This window comes from Acomys minous, assembly GCF_964271855.1.
Source record: "Acomys minous genome assembly, chromosome: 10".
Taxonomy (NCBI): domain Eukaryota; kingdom Metazoa; phylum Chordata; class Mammalia; order Rodentia; family Muridae; genus Acomys; species Acomys minous.
Window position 1 is genome coordinate 68,925,155 of NC_140491.1, and position 22,798 is coordinate 68,947,952.

Below are 22,798 nucleotides of genomic sequence, written 5' to 3' on the forward strand. Positions count from 1 at the left end.
ACCTGTGTAAGAGTTGGATCGCATATAAAAGAATCAACTCCCAGCATGCACTTGGGCGATGTCTCAAACACTCACCTTCCCCAACATGCTCTGGAGTTACGGAAACCCTGGTTCCGGCTCTGCCTCCACTGCAGGTTGTTCCACCTTTGGGTGACTCAGTTTCCTCATCTGTGCAGTAGAGAGCATTGAGCTCCTTGCCCCACAACATGGTTCAGGTGTGTAATAAGATGAGTGCTGCCTTGGCATGTGGGGGCGTCCCTGGATCCTCCTGTTTCCACCTCCCCAGTGTTGGGGTTACAAGCACACCTGCTTATGTGGGCCCTGGAACTCAGGTTTCCATGCCTACTCCACAGGCACTGACTGAGCCGTCTCTCTGTCCCCCAAACCCAGGGGCGCCATCTGCCTTCTCTCCTTAGGGAGCATCTTGAGGGAGCCCCTGGACCCCTTCAACTTGTAGCCCTCCTCCAGGGGCGGAGCACTGTTACACCCTTTGTCAGATGAGGACACTGACCCTCAGCATGGGGGTTGAAGTTGATGAGTCTAAAAGCAAGAAGGATGCGGAGTGCCCCGCAGCAAGGCAAACCTGGCTCTTCCAAGAAGGGCCGTGTTGATGGCAAGTGCCCCGTGTGCCCTGCTGGACAGACACCAAGCCTCCATCACTCTATGCTTGCCACAGAGCTGGTACCCAAAGCGTGTTTTCCCCATCCCTGGGGAGGGGGCTCACAAGTTCTCTCTGTGGGTGTGACTGGGCTGCTCGTTTGCTATGCTCTGCCGCTGGCTGTGTGATTTGGGTGGCGTGCTATCTCCTCTTTGGAGCCTCAGGGTTTTCTTACCATGGGCCGGAGGTGTTCTCTGACCACAGGGCCTGGTGCAGCCCCTGGGCTCCTTCAGTGGAAACAGCTGGGGCTCAGGAGGATCTGAGGGACTAGGACGGAAATGAGATGGAACTTGAGATCTGAATGGCTCTGAGCCGCCTCACATCTGTGCTCCTCCTAGGGGCCTGGCTCCTCTCCCTGACAGCAGCCGGAAGCTGTCCGTTTTGCTGTGTGCTAACACCGTGGCCTGGCCCTGCCAGCTGCATCTCCTACCTCCCACCCAGAAGGCAGTGAGAGCCCCGATGTTTTATTCTGACACCACCACTTGTCACCAGCATACTAACAGCAGTGTCCCTATGTCCAGTGCTGGGCTGTTTGCCACGTGTTTTCTCCCGTTGGCTCTGTCAGCAGCTCTATGCCAAGAGGAAGCAAGGCTCAGAGTGGCACACAAGAGCATTGACTGCCCTAGCTGCACCAAAGGCTGTTGGTGGGAAAGTGTGGGTTCTGGTGCTGGGCGCTCAGGGGCGTCTCTTAGAAGTCAGGGCAAAGCTGGTCCGATCCAGCCTTCTGGTGCCCAGTAGAGGCTGAGAGACTTGTATTCACCATCTGTGGAGTATGGCTTTGCATTAACCGTCACTTTACACATGGAAACCAGGCTCCAGGGGTATGAGGGGAAATGGTGGGTGCGGGGAGAAGCCAGGTCAGGGGTTGTTCGAGTCTGCTCAGCCTTGTGCACTTTAAACGTGGGATGAGTGAGATTGCTCTGTCATAACAGCACAGCCCCAGCCTGTGACCCCTGCCACGCGGAGCCCAGCCGCAGCCTGAGTGAAGGGCCTAGCGTGTGGCCAACCCAAAGAGCAATCTCCACCGGGTCGCCATAGCATCTCTGTGGGCAGAGTTGGGGGAGGGGGAGAGCTGTTGCGCAGAGGGTGCACTGTGGGGGAGGTAGGCGGGGCCTGTATGTCTTTCCTGTTGACTTGTGGTGTGCCCAGCTCCAAGCCGCCCAGCTGGGCTGGCACAGCGAACATGGGTAGAAATAGCGAGTGCCAGCTGGAGGCTGGGTTGTTGCCATCCCACTCTGGGAGGGGCCTGAAGAGGACGGATGCTGGAGCCTTCTTCCCCTGTGTCAGGTTGAGGGAGGGACCAGGGATTCTGGGCGGGGTCTGCATCTGTGGAGGCGGGGCCAGTCTCTGGCATCTTTTGGGGAAGAGGAACAGACAGTGCAGGAACCCTGCTTCTCTCTCCCTGGCAGAGGCGTGGGGGCAGTAATCACAGTAGCGTTGCCGGCTTGGTGCCAGGCTTTCTGCTTGTGCTGTCATGTTATCTCTGTCTGCTAGGAGCTAGGATTCCAAGCACTGTATCTTAGAGCCAGGCGAGGTTGCCACATGCCAGAGGCCCCGTGCTGGCCCTCTGCTCTGCTCAGTATGGACAACGTCTGTCCATTCCCTTGGCTGGGAAGTGCTCTCACTGGACCCTGTTTACTTGCTAGGGTTGGTCATCTTGTGGCTGGCATCTAGGGATCTTGTAGTCTTCCGTGGGATCATAGGGAAGCGCCAGGGTAAAGATTAATCATTGAGCTGGAAGCCTCGGTGGGCTGCCAGGACCTTCACCCATGTAGCCCAGTGAAACATTGAAACACGGGAGGGAGCACGGGAGAGGCTGGTGGTTGTTCCCTGAGGGTGAGGCACGTGGAGTTTAACTGTCTCTTGTCCAAGTTGCCTCACTTTGAGACTGGGAAGATGAGGCCCAGAGAGGATGGGGTGACCACATTCTAGGGGCGTCTGCCTTGTCGGCCGTCCCTGCTGGGACTCCCATCTCCTTGAGGGAATGGGGCGCTGTCAGAGGGTGGAAGGGGTAGAGACTTAGCAGAGTGCAGCAGAGTAGATCAAATATGTCTCCTGCCTCTGGGAAGCTCGGCTGTCACCACTTTGTCTCGGTTTGTTGTCTGTTGCTGTGATAAACACCACAACCAGAAGCCACTGGGGAAGGAAAGGGTTTATTTCACCTTACAGCTTACAGCCGGTCATCTACAGGAAGTCAAGCAGGGCAGGACCCTGGAGGCAGAAGCTGATGCAGAGGCCATGGAAGGTGCTGCTTGCTGGCTTGCTCCTCATGGCGTGCTCAGTCTGCTTTCTTATACAACCTGGGAGCACCCTGCCCAGGCTGGGCCATCCCACTTCAGTCATTAGTCAGGAACATGGCCCACAGAGTTGCCTACAGCTCTGATGGTGGCATTTCTTAATTGAGGTCCCCTCTGCCCCAAAGGTCCTAGGATTGTGTGTGTGTGTGTGTGTGTGTGTGTGTGTGTGTGTGTGTGTGTGAAGTTGACAGAAAACTAACCAGAGGGCCACCTAGAGGAGGATTGAGGGGAGACCTCCATGCTAAGAGGCCAGCAAGGGAGGGGGACAGGCTCTGAAGATCTTTTGGCTTTATCCCTGGACCCACCAGAGAGCCAGAAGACCCTGACCATGACAGGGGCGTTTACAGCTGCCAGGCTTGTCACTAGGAGAGAGAGAGAGATGGAGTGAGGGGCTGAGATGGGGGAGGGGTGTGGGGCGCAGAGTGGCCCCAGAGAGCCTGTGAGGGCATTTGGAAAGTGCTCCTGCACTCGAACACAGGGAGGCCTGCTGTCTTTCTGGAGAGAGGAGTATTTGGTGAACAAAGGCATCGGGATCCAAGGGACCGTGGGGTGGCTGAAGGCAGTGGGCGAGGGCGGGTAACCAGGAGGGCAGGCCTTGTGTGCGGAGACTGAAGTGGGGTCTGGATTGTTCAGGAAGACCAGCAGTCCGCCTTTCATCCTTGCTGCTGCGGCAGGCGGGCGGGCGCCTCCCCTCCGTGGGGGCTGCCAGCTCTGGCGTTCGGTTCCCACCGTGTTTGAGTTGAGCTTCAATCAGGAGAGGTATTTTGCTTTAGGGGAAATGAAAATCAGACTGAACGTTTACCCTGGGCTCCTGGGACCAGCTCTAGTGTTCAGTCTCGGCAGACGAGAGCTGCGTGAAGAGGAGGGGAGGCGCCCCGGAGAAGCTTCCTAGCTGCGCGCTGGGGGTGGGAGGAGACGCTGGGTACTGTGGGCGTGTCTACTTAGGCAGGGGCACAGGAGGGTTTCTGCGGGACTCATCTCTGCAGTTCTGGCTTTCAGCAGGGCCCGTGGAAGGGGCATGGGTGCCCAGCACCCTCCTTTCTCATGGCTCTGTGCTCCATCACCCCCAGAGCTGCCAGATTCTAACCGTCCCAGGATCCTGCTGAGAATTCATATATGATGCTATATATATATATATGTAAGATGAGGTCTCCGAGGGCCAGAGAGGTAAACAACTGGTTCAGAAGTAGCCTAAGCCTAAATGTGGCCCCCTAACAGGGTCTTGACCATAAGGTGCCACACCCTTCAGGGTACCCCACATCTGGTGTTCATCACAAGTCTTCTCAGTGGTACTTACAGACCTGGCCACAGGACCGCGCTAGAGAAAGGAAGTCAGCCAAAATCAGCTGTGCTCACACAAAACACACATTAGGCAGTTGTAGCCCCAGTACAGCCCCAGGGCTGGCTCTGAGGATAGGGCCTCTGGGCTGTGTCCAGCAGAGGAGAGAAAGTGTCTCTGTTGGGTCCTATGGGCACTAGACACATATTTAATCTGTTAAGTTCGCTTTTCCTGTGACATACCTGTGAGGTGGAGCCGTGGGGTCCTGTGTAACATGAGTAGAGCGCAGCTTGGAGATTAAGCATGTGCTTGGCGTGACCTCAGCAAGGAGTCTCGGCCTGCACTGTTGACCTGGATGACCCAGGGTCTTCTCTCATGGTCCCTTGTCCTTCCCACCCTGTCCCCACTTGGCCAGACCTCAGACTGGCCGTGTGTTGGGGGTGTTACTGGAAAGATGGAGTCCTGTGAAGGGTTGTGGAAGGGTCAAGGGTCAGGAGCTTGCTGGGCGAGCGGGTCTCAGCAGAGCTGCTCTCTTAGTTTGGGTTTCTACTACTGTGCAGCGACACTGTGACTGTAGCAACCCTTATAAAGGAAAGCATTTGGCTGGGGTTGGCTTATAGGGTGGGGGGCGTGGGCTGCACACAGGCGGACCATGGAGCCGGAGAAGGAGCCTCAGGCTGCAGGAAGAGAGTGACTGGGTCTGGCTTGAGCATTTGAAACCTCAAAGCTCACCCCCTAGTGATGCACTTGCTCCAACAAGGCCACACCCACTCCAACAAGGGCACAGCTTGGAATAGTGCCAGTCCCTAGGAGCCCGTGGGAGCCATATTTTCCCTCCCGCCATGGGGGTCCTTTTTATCCAAACCACCACAGCCGTGGAAGATGGACATGGGTCATTTGACCAAGGCTAAGAGAATAAGACAGCCATGGAGCTTGAGTAGGTTTTTTGACTTTGGAGTGTTAGCAGGGCGTCTGGGGCTGCCTGCAGGAGGGCACTGGTACTCCTCAGCTTTGAGCCTCAGGCTGGAACTCTGAGCCCAAGTCCTGAACACGTCTGAACACTGAGCCTGAGTGCTAAGTCCTGAGCACCAATCCGCAGAGGGGAGCCGGTGGGGAGGCCCTGTTAATTTCATGCTTGGTTGGAGGCTTGGTGAAAGGAGCGGTGAGGGGGGATGGGATGGAGTTGGGAGATGCATTCTGGGAAGCTCCCTTTGTATGTGATCCCAAGGCTGAGGCTGAGGGAAGCCCCCCACGTGCCTGGGGTGATCTGACCCCGGGAGCGAAGGACCGCTGGCTGCCTCCTGGCCCTCCATGCCCTGGGCACACAGACTGTGGGTGACGACAATTACTTCTCCTCCGGTTATTTTGAGACTGTGAATGTCGCAGTGCAGGGGAGCCTGACGCTGTAGACCCATCCTTTGTCCCCACCTCCACCCCAAGCAGCTCCCCCATGGTGTCGCCTCTGTGCTCTTATTAAGGAGCACCAACAGTTTTCACCCCTAAGTGCTTGGGCGCAGCTCCCGGGACAAGGGTGTCATCTGCAATCATTTGCTGCCCTCGGAACCTGGCAGAGGCTCCTTGGCATCTGTTTAACGGTCCCATCTGACTCCCCCAGCATCTCACAGACATCTCAGCACTTTCCCTCCTGAACCCCCCAAACTGAGACACCCCCACATCTCGAGTTGTGGTTGACTGACTCTTTGTTTTAGCTGTTCCCCCCAGAATCTTCCTCTAGCTCATTCTCGGGCTTTCACGGCTCTGACGTGATGAAGCTGTAAGCCTGGTGGCCTGGTATCACCCTACATTCTAGATTAGTCCAGTTATGGCTTCTTGATTACTCCCAGGGTCACTTGACAGGTAAGTGTTGTAGGTAACATGTCCTTAACTGCACTGAGTCCAGGGTACCCAATATCGTGTTCTGAAAAAGAAAAAAAAATTTTTTTTTTCGAGACAGGGTTTTTCTGTGAAGCCTTGGCTATCCTGGACTCTCTTTGTAGACCAATGACCTTGAACTCACAGCAATCCACCTCCCTCTGCCTCCAGAGTGCTGGAATTAAAGGCATGTGCCATCACGCCCGGTTTGAAAAAAAATTTTTTGTTTCATTTATGGCTGTGCACCGTGTGTGTGTAAGGAGGTCATGGAGGTCACAAGAGGGCATCAGGTCCCATGGGATCAGACATGGGTAGTTGTGAACTGCTATGTGGGTGCTGGGAACCAAGCTAGGTCCTTTGTCAGAGCTCTTAATGGCAGATCTCTCTCTCTCAGCACCACACCCCATCGTATCGCTCCATGGCTCTGAGCAAAGGTTATCAATCGGTCTTCATCTTCATAGTTACCTTCTGCTGTGTTTGGAGAACTAAGCCACCAGCACACGGCGTAGGGAGTGTTGTGGGCAGTGTTGCTTAGAGCAGGGGAGAGCTAGAGATTCGAGCAGAAACAAACGGAGACAACAAAGCCAAAAGCCATGGGACAGACAGGTGGCTCAGCCGTTAGAAGCACTGGCTGCTCTTCCAGAGGTCCTAATTCTGTTTCCAGCACCTACATGGTGGCCCACCAGCACCTGTAACTCCACTGTCAGAGGACCTGATACCTTCTCCTGCCCTGCCCCCTACCAACATAAGTAAAAATACATCTTTCAAAAAGTCAGCTGGGTGTGGTGATGCACTCTTTTAATCCCAGCACTGAGGGGTGGCAGAGGCAGGGCGGATCTTTGTGAGTTCAAGGCCAGCCTGGTCTACAAAAGTGAGTCCAGGACAACAGCTGGGGCTCTGTTACACAGAGAAACCCTGTCTGGAGAAACAAAAACAGAACACAACGAGAGAGAGAGAGAGAGAGAGAGAGAGAGAGAGAGAGAGAGAACATCAGAACATCAAAGGGGAACATAGGAGAGGCTAAGGCTAGGGGACCTCTTTGCCTGTGTCTAGGGTGTGTCCCTCTGTAGCTAAGTTCTCACGATGTAGGCTGTGCACAACTCCGACTTGGGGTGGCACAGATCTGCCTAGCCTATGTTCAGGTACTCTAGCTGGCAGAAGGATTGGGATGGGTGGGGACTCCTGACTGCCACCCTCTAAGAAGCCAAGAGTTGGGCTTTCTAGAAATCTCGGGGGCGGGGGCACTTGGTGGCTTCAAATGTCCCATAAAGCTGAAGCAGCTGCTTATGAGTAGATAGGGCCTGTGTCTGCAATCTCATTCCACGCCCAGAGGCTTAGCTGCCTGCTGGTTATTCAGTGTCCATGTTAGGGACAGTTCTGGTGAGGGAACGGTGGACTTGAGGCTTCTGGGCTGAGTTGGGGGTAAGGGAGGGCAGGGGTCTGAAGGAGGAGGTCCCTGGAGGAAGATTGTAGGTTGAGACATTGGGGTTCCCCAGGAGTGCTTCTCTGGCCCCATGAGACCTGGCTGAGGTCACCGGTAGCCCTGCCATTCAAGCCTTTGCCTCTCCCTCCTGCCATCTGTGGCCCATGGTGGCACCTGTTGCTGAGGTCATACAAGGTCAGGTAACTCATTGCCTCCTCAAGGTTGGAAGAAGCATTGCATTCTGGGCCCCAGAGGGACCTTCCGTCTCTTGGGAGATGGAACCTCACAGCACATAAGTGGACCCGTCTGAATCCTTGTCACCTCGTTGGGAAGATGGGGGGGGGTGTCCCACCTACCATGGGATTCTTGTAAAGGGAAGGACAGTGAGCCTCTTCATAGTTGGGGAAGCCAGGGCTCAGAAAGAAGCAGTCTTCAGAGGCACCCCCACCCCATAAGCCTTGGGGCTCGCCTGGAGGTCGGGTGTTTGGGTCTGGCCCCAGAGCTGAGGTCCTTAGAGGCAAGTCACCTGTGTTTCCAGTTCCCTCTATCAATTACATTCAGGGCTGGTGGGGGTTGGCGGGTCCCTGGCAGCTCAGCACAGCCTAGCCTGGTGGGCTGGTTAGGGTTTTTTGTTTGTTTGTTTTGTTTTTGTTTTTGTTAGCTTGATATAAACTAGAGTCATCTGGGAAGAGGGAGCCACTGATGAAAGACTTCAGCAGGCTGGCCTGCAGGCAGGTCTTTGGGCATTCTCTTGAGTGGTGACAGCTGTGGAATGGCTCAGCCCACAGTGGGTAGCACCACCCCTGGCCAGTGGTCTTGGGTGGCATGAGAAAGCAGACTGAGCAAGCCTTGGAGAGCAAGCCAGCCAGCCAGCAGCACTCCTCTGTGGCCTCTGCTTCAGTTCCTGCCTCTAGGTTCCTGTTTGAGTTTCTGCCCCGAGTTCCGTCTTTGATGGACCATAAGCTGTAAGCTGAAATAAACGCTTTCCTCCCCAGACTGCTTTTGGTCAGTATTTTATCACAGCAACAGAAAACAAATTAGAACAACAGCCAGCTTGTTCCTCGGTCTCCTCCCCTCTGCATCCCCACGGCTCACCTCCCACCTTGTCTACCAGAATCTGCTTGTTCAGAATGTAGCACTACTGCCAGCTCTGGCCTTGCAGAGGCCTGGCCTCACTCTGTTAGCCGCCTGCTCTGGTTAAGTCACTCCGCAGGACCCGCGTGGGCTTCTGGGAAGGGCGCAGGGGAGGAAGTGCGAAGGCCCCCAGCCCACCCAGGCTTCTGACCCTGGGTTCCGAGCCAAGACCTCAGGTGTGAAGGCCCACCTGCTACTTCGGGGTCTCCTATGCCTCACTAGGGCCACCTGGAGCCAGGCCAGAGGTTGGTCTCTGGGGACTGCTGGGAGTTGTGGCTGAGTCACAGCACAGATGGCATCTGGGGGCCTGGCAGATGCTATGGTTGAGTTTGTTTGGAGCACTCCTTATGGGAGGGGATCTCTCTGAGTTTGCGACCTTTCCTCCACTTCCCTGGGAAGATAACCCAGCTCCTTTCTCAGCTGCTGCCTGGCGTGGACTTACTTAGAGTGTCATCCACGCATTTACTCACCATCATTACGCTGAGCTTATCCGAGTGCCACAGTGGGGAGCCAGGGCATCTGTTAGGACAGAGTTCCCAAGCAGGTACTGTTTCTATACCTGCTTTACATGGAGAAACTGAGGCACAGAGAGCCCAATAGTTACCCCTTTGGGAGTCACCAGGCGGGGAGCATGTAGCCTTGAAGGTCCGCCTGCCTCTGCCTCCCCACTGCTGGGACTGAAGGCATGTGCCACCATGCCTGGCCTTGAAGGTGGTTTAACGTTTTCATTTGGTGACATGCTGGAAAACTTGGTTCGATTCCAGCTCGCACTGATTCAATACCTCACAGAGAAACAACCTGTTTCCTTCCTTTTATGGTTCAGTAAAAGGTAGCGATTTGGCCTCGGTGTGAGCTTCAGCCATGTTTTCGGATCCTTTCAGCTTCCACATCCAGTCATATCTTGGGGAGTAGAGAGACCTGGGTCGTCCACTGCGAGGGCTGCAGGACGGTGAGGAGGTTGGGGTGCTGGGCTCTGAGAGGCTTGGCCTTCACTGAGAGTCTCCTTGACCCCCCCATCCCAGGCCTGGAAGCAGCACCCACTCTACCCCTCCTGTGCTGGGACTGAGAGCTGAGAAAGGATGTAGACCAGGCTGGCCTATGGTCTATCTCTGCCTCCCAAGTTCTGAGATTAAAGGCACATGGTCACCACACCTGGCTGAAAGAATGTACTTTAAGTGGCCTCCCTGAGCCGGGAACCCAGGTTTCTGAAGGTGTTTGGGAGGTGCAGACAGCAAGCACGGGAGACGGTAGGGTATACCGTCTTCTCCTGGGCTGGCAAACACCCGCCCAGGACTGTTCACTGTTCACTAGGGGTGCGTTTTCTTACTCAAAGCAGGGCCGCCGTCATGTGGGGCCGTGGGTAAGGAGATAGGAGGTACCCCAGCCCCCACCCCCACCCTGTCCCCACAATTGCCTGTGTCCTGGGACTCCCTTCTAACCTCTTGTCTTCTTTTCTCTTGCAGTCACCGAGAAAGAAGTACAGCAGTGGTGAGTAGGGGAGGCTGCTGTGTGCTGGGGTGGGTATGGCCTGCTGACGGGCCCACGGCCTGTGGGGGGGGGAGGGGTCCATTGAACAGGCTGGGGAAGGGTAGTGACTCCTCCCCTGATGTGTGTGTGTGTGTGTGTGTACGTGTGTGTGCGTGCGTGTGTCAGCCTTGATGTAATTCCTTAGGAGCCACCAACCTTGGCTTTTTTTTTCTGTTGTTGTTTGTTTTGCCTTTTAAGATGATTTATTTATTTTTATTTTGTATTGAGTGTTTTGCCTGTGTGTGTGTGTGTGTGTGTGTGTGTGCGCGCACCATATGCATGCAGTGTCTGTAGAGGCCAGAAGGCGATGCTGGATCCCCTTGAGCTAGAGTTATGGGTATCTGTGAGCTGCCATGTGGGTGCTGGGAACCAAACTCTGATCCTCTGCGTGAGAACTAAATGCTCTTACCCACAGCATTCTCAGCCGCCATCTCCCTGGTTGGTTGGTTTGTTTTGACACAGGGTCTCAATATGTAGCCCAGGCTAGCCTGGAACTCACAAAGATCCACCTGCTTCTCCCTCCCAAGTTCTGAGAGTAAAGGTGTGTACCACCACCACCTGGCCAACTTTTTCTTTCTTTCTGTTTTTCTGTCTCTGTGTGGCCTTGGCTATCCTAGACTTATTCTGTAGACCAGGCTGGCTTCAAATTTACAGAGATCCACCTGCCTCTGCCTCATCGAGTGCTGGCATTACAGGCATGTGCCACCGTGCCTGGCTGGCCAACTTGGTTTTTGAGACAAGGACCCTCTCTGCTACCTATGGCCTTCTAATCTGACTAGACTGGCTGTCCAGATTGTCCCAGAGAGCTCCTGCCTCTGCTTCCTCAGTATCCCCAGCCCTGGGGTTGCAATTGCCTGCGACCACATTGGGCTTTTTAAATGGGTGTTGGGGATTCGAACTCAGGTTCTTATGCCTTCCTGGCAGGTGCTTATGTGCCATCTCCACAGCCCCACTTAATGGATACATTAAGATGAAAACTGGAGACCGGAGAGATGGCTCAGTGGTTAAGAACACTGGCTGCTTTTCCGGGGAACCTGGGTTAGATTCCCAGCACCCACATGGCAGCTCACAGTTGTCTGTACCTTCAGTTCCAACATGCTCTTCTGGGCACCCAACACACATATGGCATGCAGGCATACAAGCAGGCGGAACACCCATCATGTGAAATAAAATGAAAATGGTCCTGCAGGCTGACGGAGACCATGCCCACCAAACAGATGAGACACAAGTCCGGGGAGACTAGAGTCTAGTGCTGCTTTCACCACTAAGTCACTCTGGACCTTGAGAAGTCTTTTCCCTACTTTGGGACTCAGTTGCCTCTTCTAGAAAATCCTAGATGAAGCCAGGCAGCGGTGGCGCACGCCATTAATTCCAGCACTCGGAGAGGCAGAGGCAGGTGGATGTCTGTGAGTTCGAGGCCAGCCTGGTCTACAGAGTGAGTTCCAGCACAGCCAGGGCTACACCAGGAGGGGAATGAGGAGGTGAACTTGGAGACCTTTGTGTCTGAGGGGAACAGAGCCCATATCCTCCAGAGCGTTCTCCTAAATTTGCACAGCAGATTCCATGCTGCAGAAAGGGCAGGGCCGTGGCCAGCCTGCCTGGCTCTGCTGCCTCTCACTGAAGAGCTGGCTAGGTGGGCAGAGCCAGAACCATGAGCCAGCTGGGCTCTGGCAACGGAGTGGTGGTGTGGGGAGACGCTGACCCTATAGGACAGAGAGAGAGAGAGAGAGAGAGAGAGAGAGAGAGAGAGAGAGAGAGAGAGAGAGAGTGTGTGTGTGTGTGTGTGTGTGTGTGTGTGTCTACTTAGCCACTTCGGGAACATTCCAAAAGCCCGCCCTTTTCCAGGTCTCCCTGCCTCCCTACCCGTAGCCCTCAGGCTCTGTGGAGCAAGCACCTGCAAAGTGCAGGCTACACAGAAGTTTCCCGTTGCTGGGCCAGCCTTGCCCTAGTCTCCAGCTGCCTGAAGCTGGGAGTTCCTCCAGTTTGCCTCCCTCCCCAGGGCTTCCTGACTTGCTTGATTTAGGCTCGTCCCTGTGAGAAGCGCCCTACTGTGTGTAGACAGACATCAGTAATGGGTCGCACAGATGATGGCGTTCTGGTCAGTCTCTGGTGTGTGGACTATTATAGATTGTTACCACATAAAGCGAGCCCGTTTGTTGTCACTTGATAGCCTTCAACTCCTTTTTTGGCTTTGGGACTTTGTCTACAAGCCTGCCGGATTAGAGGTTAGACCAGGGACCTCCTGCCCCAGACCTAGTTGCAGCTTTTCCTGTTCTGACTAGCCCCAAACCCTGGGGATCCTTCCGCTGTGGTCACTGTTGCCCAGCGATTCTTTTGCTCCCCGCACCCCATCCATCAGCCAGTGCCAGGAGAGTTGGAGATGGAGCCAAATGGGCTGGTCTCTTGAAGGCCCGGCTTGCCTAAGGCTCAACTCCTTGCCCTGGCCCTTGGAGCTGCCTGGAGGCTCAGAGCTCCCTCTCCCTGCAGCTCCTCAAACACCTACCTTCATCCAGCCTCCACTCCTGCCCCTTTGGAGCCTTAATCCGTGTCCCTCAACCCCACACCTCTGTTCATTGGTCAGATCTCCAAGGAGAGGTTCTTATGTCCCCAGCACCATAGTAAGTCACCTTGTCGTGTACTGACTTCTTTTTTGGGGGATGGGGTGAGGGGGCTATTGAGACAGGGGTTTTCTGTGTAACAGCCCTGTCTGTCCTGGATTCACTTTGTAGACCAGGTTTGGCCTTGAACTCAGAGATCTGCCTGCTTCTGCCTCCCGAGTGCTGGGATTAAAGGCGTGTGCCACCATCTTGTACTGACACTGCGGTTCAGGGTCCCTGAGTGATGCCGTCCCTGCCACACCGAGTGCTAGAGGAAGCAGGACAAGAACTCAGGGCGCCTGGGTTGTAGGTTGGGGAGAATGGCTGTCCCAGCCAGCAGGGACCCCATCGCCCAGACCCCAGCTGCAGGCTCCAGACCCAGGCAACCTTGACTGTGTCTGCTCTTTTGCAGAGGAAAGGACCAAGGCTAAGGGGTTTTAGTCTGCACGCAGCCTTCCTGTGGCCCAGGCTCTCCATCATAGCTCCCAGTGTCCACGGAGCTGGCTCTATCCTTGTGGGAGGTCACAGGCACAGTGGGGGCTAGCCGAGGAATACCGAGGGTGCTAAAGCTTGCAGTGTCCTCTCCCCCAGGACACCATACTGAGTGGAAACAGCGGGGTTTCCCAGATCCCTCAAATCCAGGCTGCAAAGCAAAGCACGCAGAGAAAGGAGCCGGGTGGGGTTGGTAGGTGGCCGGATCGTGGGTTGGAGGTACTTTTTCTCCTTGTATTGTCGCCTGTCCAAATTCTCTTGTTTGAGGATTTTTATAATTCCTAAACATCCAAGCGGTACAATAACAAAGTGGTGCGTGGGAGCCGGAGGGGCATCTGGGAAGCGCCTCGGCAGGGCCAGCTGGACCATCCCACACAGCTGTGGTGAGGAGCCAGGTCCCCTCCTGTCCCCCAGGTCTTCTGCGGGGCAGGTGCTGTCCTAACACTTAGCACCCTTCAGGGAGTCCTGAGTCCTAGAAGTATGACCTCGTCTTCCGGATGAAGAGATTGGCTCAGAGAGGTGGAGACACTCGCCTAGGTCACACAGCTTTGTGGAAGTCTGTTGAGTGTGTAGGGTGGGGGTGTGGATGGGGGAGGGAGGCGTAGTTTGGGTCTAACCTATTTTTTTCCTCCATGCTCCAGTGTTTACTGGTTCATATATGCTGGTTTCTTGCAGTGAGGGACCCATGAAACTACAAGCCCAAGGAAAGGAAAGGGGAGGAGGGAGCCTCCTTCTCCAGGGAGCTTGTGGGGAGGTAGGGGTGGACCCAGGCAGGGAGGCCTTTGAAGAGATGACAAAACGGAACAGTTTCCCGGGGAGACCTCCCTGCACCCTCCCAGCTGTGGTGTTCGCTCCGCTATTCCATCCATGCAACAACTTAACCCAGTTCTGCTCCTTGGGAAGGAAGCAGATGTTGCCTTAATTATGGATGGGGACAGGGACAGTTTGTCAAGGACAAGTTTCTCTGGATAGCCCAAGCTGGCTAGGGCATGTGAGAGATGGGAGACTAAGCCTCGTGTGGTGTGGGGCCTGGCCCAGGGCATCCTAGGGAGTGAGAGGCCATGCTTGGACCTCTCTGTGCCATGACATTCACTTTTGCATTCATTCCCACTCTCCTGCGCACCCCGTCGGGGGTGACTCACAAGTGGCAGTCACAGCCTTCAGCATTTTGTAAGGTGATAGATTCCCTGCCTCCTGGACTTAAGAATGCAGTTGTCACCTCTGGGAGCATCTTTTCACATCCTCCCCCCCCTAAATATAAGAGCTGGTCCCCAAAAACAGTTTGGCCTCGTCCTAGGCACAGCATCACATGGCTGGACCCTTCCTGCCCTGCATGCATTTTATGGACTAGACTTGAGGAGAGGTGGCTCTGCTCCTGGCCTCTCCTCCCAGTGCGTGGTCCTGGCTGCCTGCGAGTGTCCCTTATTATCATGGGGGCTTATCTGAAGGGAGGTGCTGGATAGACCTGTCACCTCAGAGATGGGGAAACCGAGGCTGAGTTAGACAGACCCACCTGTTTAGGGTTATATACAAGTCAAGGGCCAAGAGACGCAGGACCCAGGCAGGTTTGCCGTAGAAGCGAGAGCTCTCCTTAAGAAACACAGTGATGCTGAGACTCAGGAAGATGCCCGTTCCACAGAGGAAGGGCTAAGGGCCGGAGTTCCGCTTCCCACAATCCATGTAAAAAGCTACATGCAGGCTGGAGATCTGGTTGGTTAAGAGCACTTCTTGTAGCCAAGCATGGTGGCACACGCCTGTAATCCCAGCACTCGAGAGGCAGAGGCAGGCGGATCTCTGTGAGTTCGAGGCCAGCCTGGTCTACAAAGCGAGTCCAGGATAGCCAGCCCTGTTACACAGAGAAACCTTGTCTCAAGCCTCCCCTCAAAAGTCCTTCTTGCTTTTGCAGAGGAGGACCTGGGTTCTGTCCCCAGCACTCACATGGTGGCTCACAAACTGTCTGTATCCCTAGTTCCTGGGGCTCTGATGTCTGTCCTCCTCTGGTTTTCTCAGCACCAGGCACACACGTTGTACACATACACGCATGCAAGCAAATGTTTTATGTTTGTGCATAAAAACAAGAATAAATAAATCTTTAAAGAAATATGCTGGGTGTAGCAGTATGCGTCTGGGGTGGTATGGAGTCAAGAGGGTCCCTGGGGCTTGCTGGCCACCCGGTTGGCTAGCGCCAAGTTCAGTGAGGGACCCTGTCTCAAAATATCAGGTAGAGAGCAACTGAAAGGGGTGATGCCTGACAGGGATGGCCTTGATTTAATCCTCCTGCCTCCACCTTGGAGTGCTGGGATGACAAACATGTGCCACCACACCTGATTTGAAGCTATGTTTTGATGCCCCCTGTTCTGTGTGTTCAACGCAATCCACCAGAAAAGCGAGCCTAGAGACCAAAGGTCATGAAAGTGACTGTGATGGTAACCATCCCCCTCCCCCGCTGCCCACCCCTGTCTTCTGTGAGTGAAGTGAACCTGTGTGGTTGACACCCAGGTCATCTGTCCTCTTGGCCTTGAGACTCTCTTCCCGAAACATTGGCAATGCCAATCACCTGAGGTACCCGTTTGCAGTGAGCTCTTGTGACAGTGCCTGCCCCATGGCTGCCCCTGCCCCTCTGCCCCTTGACCCAGCATCATCTGAACTTGCAGTGTTGAGGACTCCTACCCCATCTGAGGCGCAGAGCCAAGGCTGGAAGTGTGGCCCCAGGAGCTTCCAGGCCCACTAACCATCCCAGGTCACTGGAGACATGATCAGGGCCCAGGGGACAACCTTCATCCTGTCCCTGCCTCATGTGTGGATTCTAGGCTCCAGGGTCGACTGTCAAAGTTGCTAGACTATGGATTCCGTTTGACATTCACCAAGAACCCGGGGTCCCTGAAGGTTCAGGAGCTACTCCTGGTGCGAGCCATCTGTCACTACGTAAGTTACACCTGACAGACTCAAGGCGTTAACTGTGAGAGCTGTCACCGGATCTGACCCTGGGAACAGGAGGGACAGGGCTCCATATGTGCTGGGCCGGCTAAGGTGGGACCTTCTCCCAGGGGAGGCAGCCAGGTTGGAGGGAGGGCAAGAGAGGGCTAAGCAGGCAAGCAGCCACCTCCACTAGCCTCAGTCCACTTGTCTAGAAAGTGGGCGTCACAGTCCTTGCCTCCCAGGCTTGTTTGGACAATTTGGCAAAATCATGTTTGATCACTCAGAGCCAGGCATTGGGCTCGACCTTCAGCAGGTACAACGTAGGGATGCCGGGTACTCCTGGGGTCCAGGCAAGCCAGATGTTTGTAGGAGATCCCTTGGAGTTTAGGGTCTCTAAAGGCCACCTGACCCTCAGCCTGAGTATGGCTGTCCAGTGTCCGGAGGAGGAATCTGGGCATGCCACTGGCTAGGGACACTGTTGGCAGTACTCCAATGCCCAGAACACCCTGACGGAATGCCATGTAGGGGTAGGGAAACTGAGGCACAGTGGCAGCAGCATTTTCCATACGGAAAAGAGAGGGAGGCCTGGCCTGGCGGCACCTGCCCCTGGCCTGCCGAGGGAAGAAGGGGTCATATCTTGTTAGTCCTGTGTGTCCTGAGGGGCTGCAGGCCCTCCACCAACCAACCACAGAGCCCCGTCTTGAGCCAGCCAGTAATGCGCAAAAGCGGAAAGAGGCAATCCCTGCCCTCCAAGGTGGCAGTCTGCAGGGTAGACCAGAGGACTAGAAGCAAGCCAGCGGCCACAGAGCCTTGGGCTTCTCTCTTGCTGTTCCAGTGGGGGCAGGTCCCCTTCTCCACTTCAGGAGGGCGAATAGTGGGGTTATATAATGTTTGGGTAAAATCGCTTTCCCAGCCGCTGACATGGGGGTGGCGCAGCCTGGATCTCTTCTCAGAGAAGAGATTGGGAGGTGAGGAGGCTGGAGGGTAGGGGCTTTGCTTCTGCGGACAGCCTGGTTTACCCTGGACTAGTAGCCCTCTTTCTGGGCGCCAGCACCTCACACACACTGTTGACTTGCTAACCTTGTCCGAGGATCTCCCTGGTTCTGGCTAGAGCCTTTGTAGGATCCTATTCTGTGGGAGGCTTGTGTGTTCATTCACCTATCCAGGCAGACGCTCGCTGGATATATGTTAGACATACCAGGCCATGTACAGGCTGCCAAGCACAGGCCAGCCGGGATTTGTAGGCAGGGCTGAGTGAGTTGGAGAGGGACCGTGAAGGCTATTGTCGTGGGGGTTTTGGCTACAGGTGGAGCAGGACTCTTACCCTAGCCGGATTTGACAGGCAGATACCAGGTGGTGGGTCAGGGCGAGCAAGCCCACAGAGCTTGCAGAACTCAGGTGGCAGAAGGCGCATGATGAGGCCTTCTGTGCAGGCTGGCGTCTGGCTTTCCAGCATCACCTCATGGGGGGTGGCTTCTCCCGCCTCCTGTTGATGCGTGGGGTTCAGTGACAACCTCCGCAAGGGTAAGTAGGTACTCAGCTGGCACTGGAATGCCACCACCAGCCCCTGCAGCTGATGTCAGTGCCAATGACTCCTGCTGGTGCAGTGTTGGGGAGCCCCTTTCCCCCCAGGAGCTGGCTCCTCTGGGCCTCCTGCAGGGCTCTCTGGGCTGGGCTTAAAAGATACCTTCAGGATTTTTTTTTCTACTTTGCTTCATTTTTATTCATTTTGAGACAGGGTCTCACTGCATAGTCCCGAGTGGCCTGGAACTCGCTCTATATAGGCTGGCCTCAAATTCCCAGAGATCTTCCTGCCTCTGCCTCCTGGGATTAAAGGCGTGCACCACCACTACAGCTGGCATTTTTGCTTTTAAAGAATTGTCATAGCCAGGTGTGGTGGCGCTCGCCTTTAATCCCAGCACTTGAGAGGCAGAGGCAGGAGGATCGCTATGAGTTCGAGGCGAGCCTGGTCTACAAAGCGAGTCCAGGACAGTCAAGGCTACACAGAGAAACCTTGTCTCGAAAAACCAAAAAACAAAACAAAACAAACAAACAAACAAAAGAACCCCAAACCAAAAAAGAATTGCCATGAGCCTTCAAGTAGTAGGCAGCATCATAGATCATGGGCACTGTGACTGGCTCTGTGTTGAGGAGTCGCAGTGTCACAGGAGGCTTCTGGCTCCTGACTCCCAGAATCCTCTAGTCCGAGGATGGTAGGCAAATGGAACTTTGCCGTGGACTGTGAGGGGACCATGAGAAAGTCAGTGACCCGGGTTCTCTGAGTGTCAGTCTCCTGAGCTCACCTCCCATGCCCATCGCAGCACCAGGATGGGCTGAGTGGTCTTCTAAGTAACTTCCTCTCTCACAGCCCCCGTTTCCCTATCTTGGAAATGGGCTTTCTCAATACCTTGCCCATAATACTAGCACGATAAAGTTGACCAAGTCCTTTGTCCAGAAGATGGTGCTGCTGGCTGAGGCTAGGTGCTCTGGCTGTCTGGTGTGGGAGGAATGGTCCTCAGAAGAGAGCATGTCTCACCTGGGGGACAGGGCTGGCCTCAGCTACACACAGGCACCAACTTAAAGCCACACGTAAACTTCAGTGTGCTGACAGTCGCGCTAGGGACTGTTTTATGTGGCTTTGTAACTCTGCCTGGTATTGGAGAGTAGATAGTAGTGAGTTTTAACTATCAGACTCCCGGGTGACGCGCACCATGTCGCCCAAGTCTAGCAAGATGGGTGTGGTAACCGTCGTTCTGCATCAGGAGCGTTCTGAGTGGTGAAGGCATTTGCTTAGGCTTGCGCAGCTGGCGAATGGTGAGGTAGCCTGGGCCTTGGCCTCTCAGTGGCCTGGGTAGCAAGAAGGTCTTGTGCTGGGTACCGGGGTGACGGTAGACATGGCCAAGAGGAGTACACGGGAACTTCTGAGCCCCACCTGTGGTTCCAGTGGGTGCGTGTTCTGCTCTCTTAGAGCAGGGATGGGGTAGGGGTGGTAAGGAGCCAGCGGCCACTCTGTGGTGGCACTATGGTGCCAGGGGTGAGGCTTCCTGGAGGTCACTTAGTGACTCATTTTAACTACACTGGGAGGAGTGTCAGACAGAGAGGCCAAGTGCTCTGTGTGCCACCTCCAGGGGAGTCCTCCTGGCATACCTCTGATTTCTTGTGCTCACGTGAGGCTCAGACAGCCGGAGTGAACTGCCGAAGGTCACACAGGCAGTGAGAGGCAGCGCTGTGAACCCATGCCTAGGACACCCGAATCCCGCCGTTCCTCAGACCACGTGACACTGTTCCCAGTGGCACGGGGCCCTGTGTCGTGGACTCTCTGGCAGGTGACGTTCTCTGCCACTTGTTCTGCCATCTGCAGGTACAAGGGCTTCATTAAGGACTGCCCCAGCGGGCAGCTGGATGCGGCCGGCTTCCAGAAGATCTACAAACAGTTCTTCCCCTTTGGAGACCCCACCAAGTTCGCCACGTTTGTTTTCAACGTCTTCGATGAGAACAAGGTGAGCTGTGGGTGTCTGTCCCAGTGTGAGCTCCTCTGGGGGCGGGGTGGGGGGCTGCCCTCCCCACTCACTTCCCACTGCCTGGCTCCCCACTCAGGACAGTGTGCTCATGTACACAGGGGCACGATGGCACACCGAGACCTGACACTGACACACATCAACACAGTTCAAGACCGACGTGTGTATACGTGTGACACACCCACACACGTGTTCATATGTTCATTTGTGTGACCGACACACTCAGTGCTCCATGTTCATGTGCACAAATATACGGGATTGCACATGCAAATACACAGAGAGTTGCATACATGTATAAAGGCATGCACACACATGAACTTGTCTGTGAGTTTTCTTATGGATACAAAATACAGAATCCTCTAAGAATAGTAAGCTTGCGGGGCGTGGTGGCTCACAGCTGTAATCCCAGCACTTGGTAGGCAGAGGCAGGTGGATCTCTGTGAGTTCAAGGCCAACCTAGTCTACTAGGAGAGCTAGGACTACACAGAGAAACTCTGTCTCAAAAAGAAAAAAAAAAAAAAAGACTAGTAAGCTCAGCAGTGTCATGTGTTAATGGTGTGACAAACTCAAGGTGTAGGGTTGGGAATAACAGCCATCTATGGGGTTGGCATTTCTTTTTTTTTTTTTTTTTTTTTTTTTTCTGAGTCATGTCATACTTCGCCCAGTGTCTTAGTGTTTAGTTAGTCTTTGTTAGGTTTCTGTTGCTGTGACAAACGGCAGCCTGTGGAGGAAGGGCTGGTTTCGGCTTACAGGCTCCCGTCACAGTGCATAAGGTAAGGCAGGAATCCAGAGGCAGGAGCTGAGGCAGACGCTGTGGAGGACTGTGGTTTATTGGTCCGCTCTTCATGGCTTGCTCAGCCTGCTTTCTAAGACAACTCTGGACCACCTGACCAGGGCTGGCCCCTCCATATCAGTCACTAATTCAGAAAATGCCCCTACAGGCCAATCTGGTGGGAGTATTTTCTCAACTGAGGCTCCCTCTTTCCAGATGACTCTAGCTTGTGTCAAGTTGACAAAAACAAACAAACAAACAAACAAACAAACAAACAAGCAAATAAGTAGCCAGGCCGGGGGCTAGAGAGATGGCTCAGAGGTTCACTGGCTGTTTTTCCAGAGGCTCTGGGGTTCAATTCCCAACACCCATGCGGCAGCTCACATTGTCTATACCTCCAGTTCCAGGGGGATCTGACACCCTCACATGCAGACAGAACACCAGTGCCCATGAAATAAAGTCAGCAGCAACAACAAAACCTAGCCAGTCCACCCAGGCTGGCCTTGGATTCTCTGTGCAGCTGTGACACTGGCCTTGAACCTCTGTCTTCCTGCCGCTGCCTTCCCAGTGCTAGAATTACAGTCATTTGCCACCGTTCTCTGTGGTGTGGGTACTTTCAATGCCCCCATTTCTCAGATGAGGAGACTGAGGCTTCGAGTGTGGCTTTTGTGCCTGCCTTTTTCACAGAGCACTGGTCTTCACTACTCACCATCACTGCCTACTGTTCCTCTTCCAGCTGTGCCTCCTCCCCTCCTGTCCCCTCCTCTTTCCCCTCATCCCTTCCCTCCTGTCCTCTCTCTGTGAGCCATCGATGCCCTGCGTCTGCCACTGCCCACCATCAGCCTATGAGGTCTGTGCTGACCAAAGCCTTTGTCTCCCTTAGGATGGCAGGATCGAGTTCTCTGAGTTCATCCAGGCGCTATCGGTGACCTCGAGGGGCACCCTGGATGAGAAGCTGCGGTGTAAGTCCCCCGTCCCCCCACCCCACCCCAGGTTAGAGGGATGCAGCCCCAGCCCTTGCCAGGAGGAGGCAGTGCCAGACACCTGCAGCAGTGACCACAGATGGCAACCTGCTCTGGGAAGTCAGAGCATTCCTAGAGGCTGGGCAGTGCGCCCTGGGCAGGTGGGCCCAATGTGGCCAAGTAAGCAGGCCGGGCCACCTGTCCAGGGCCAGGCAAGAAGACATCCTGTCGTTCCAGGACAGATAAAGGTCCCAGAGAGAGGAATTGGTTGTTTTGAGGCAGAGTCCACAGCCATCTCGGTGGACAAGCTACAGGGTCTGGGGTGTGATCCGCCTGCCTCCCGAGTTCTGGGATTAAAGGCATGGGTCACCACGCCCGGCTCTTGTTTTGGTTTTCAAGACTGGGTTTCTCTGTGTAACAGCCCTGGATGTCCTGGAACTCCTTTTGTAGACCAGGCTGACCTCGAACTCACAGAGATCCACCTGCCTCTGCCTCCCCAGTGCTGGGACTAAAGGCGTGCGCCGCCACTCCAAGTGTTTATTTTATCTTTAACTCTGGCTGCACTGGTGTATGAGTGTACCGTCCTATCAGTATACGTTGGCCTGATGTTTGGCTGGACGGTCTGCTCTCGGGCTTTGCATTGCATTGCAGGGAGGGGGAGGGGAGGCGTCGCTGTTGCCCTGGGCCAGGCTGACCCCCACCTGTCTGCACGGTCACAGGGGCCTTCAAGCTCTATGACTTGGATAATGATGGCTACATCACCAGGAATGAGATGCTGGACATCGTGGACGCCATTTACCAGATGGTGGTGAGTCCCGGGAGGGGAGGGAGGGGTGGTGGGAAGGCCACCTACAAAGCCCAGAGGAAACCCAGAGTCACCCCCTCTGTCTCTGGACAATACAGGCCAATGGAGGACTGCTGGCTGAGTAGCCATGGACACCCCCACCTGGGCATGGACTGGGTGGGTAGTGGGTCCAGGTGGCAGGGCCAGAGAACGGGAGAGAAGAGTGGTTTTCACTGCCACCAGCCCAGGGTACGGAGGCAAGAGCTTAGCTATAAGCTCAGAGACCGAAAGTGCTGGTGCCTTGTGGCCCAGCGCCCTGGCGCCTGGGCTTGGGCTTAGTTTAGCCATGAAACCCAAGGCTGCCGCACTGGCCCAACCTCGTTCTCCACCTTGGCAGGGGAACACCGTGGAGCTCCCGGAAGAGGAGAACACACCGGAGAAGAGGGTGGACAGGATCTTCGCCATGATGGACAAGGTGAGGCGGGGCAGAGGGACCCTGGACCCTGCAGCCGGCGGCCATTCAGACTTCTCAATACGTTTCCCAGGGAGGTTCCTTGTACCTGA

The 22,798-nt window shown here is 54.9% G+C and overlaps 1 protein-coding gene across 1 annotated transcript in view; it reads left to right on the forward strand.

Moving 5' to 3' along the window:
• Nucleotides 1-22,798, forward strand: part of NCS1 (neuronal calcium sensor 1) — a 48,665-nt gene that overhangs the window by 15,602 nt on the left and 10,265 nt on the right. The window contains exons 2-6 of the mRNA XM_084799942.1: nt 10,127-10,151; nt 19,560-19,698; nt 21,372-21,450; nt 22,170-22,258; nt 22,632-22,709. Of these exons, the coding sequence (XP_084656068.1) occupies nt 10,127-10,151; nt 19,560-19,698; nt 21,372-21,450; nt 22,170-22,258; nt 22,632-22,709 (410 nt within the window). The remainder of the gene's footprint in view (nt 1-10,126; nt 10,152-19,559; nt 19,699-21,371; nt 21,451-22,169; nt 22,259-22,631; nt 22,710-22,798) is intronic.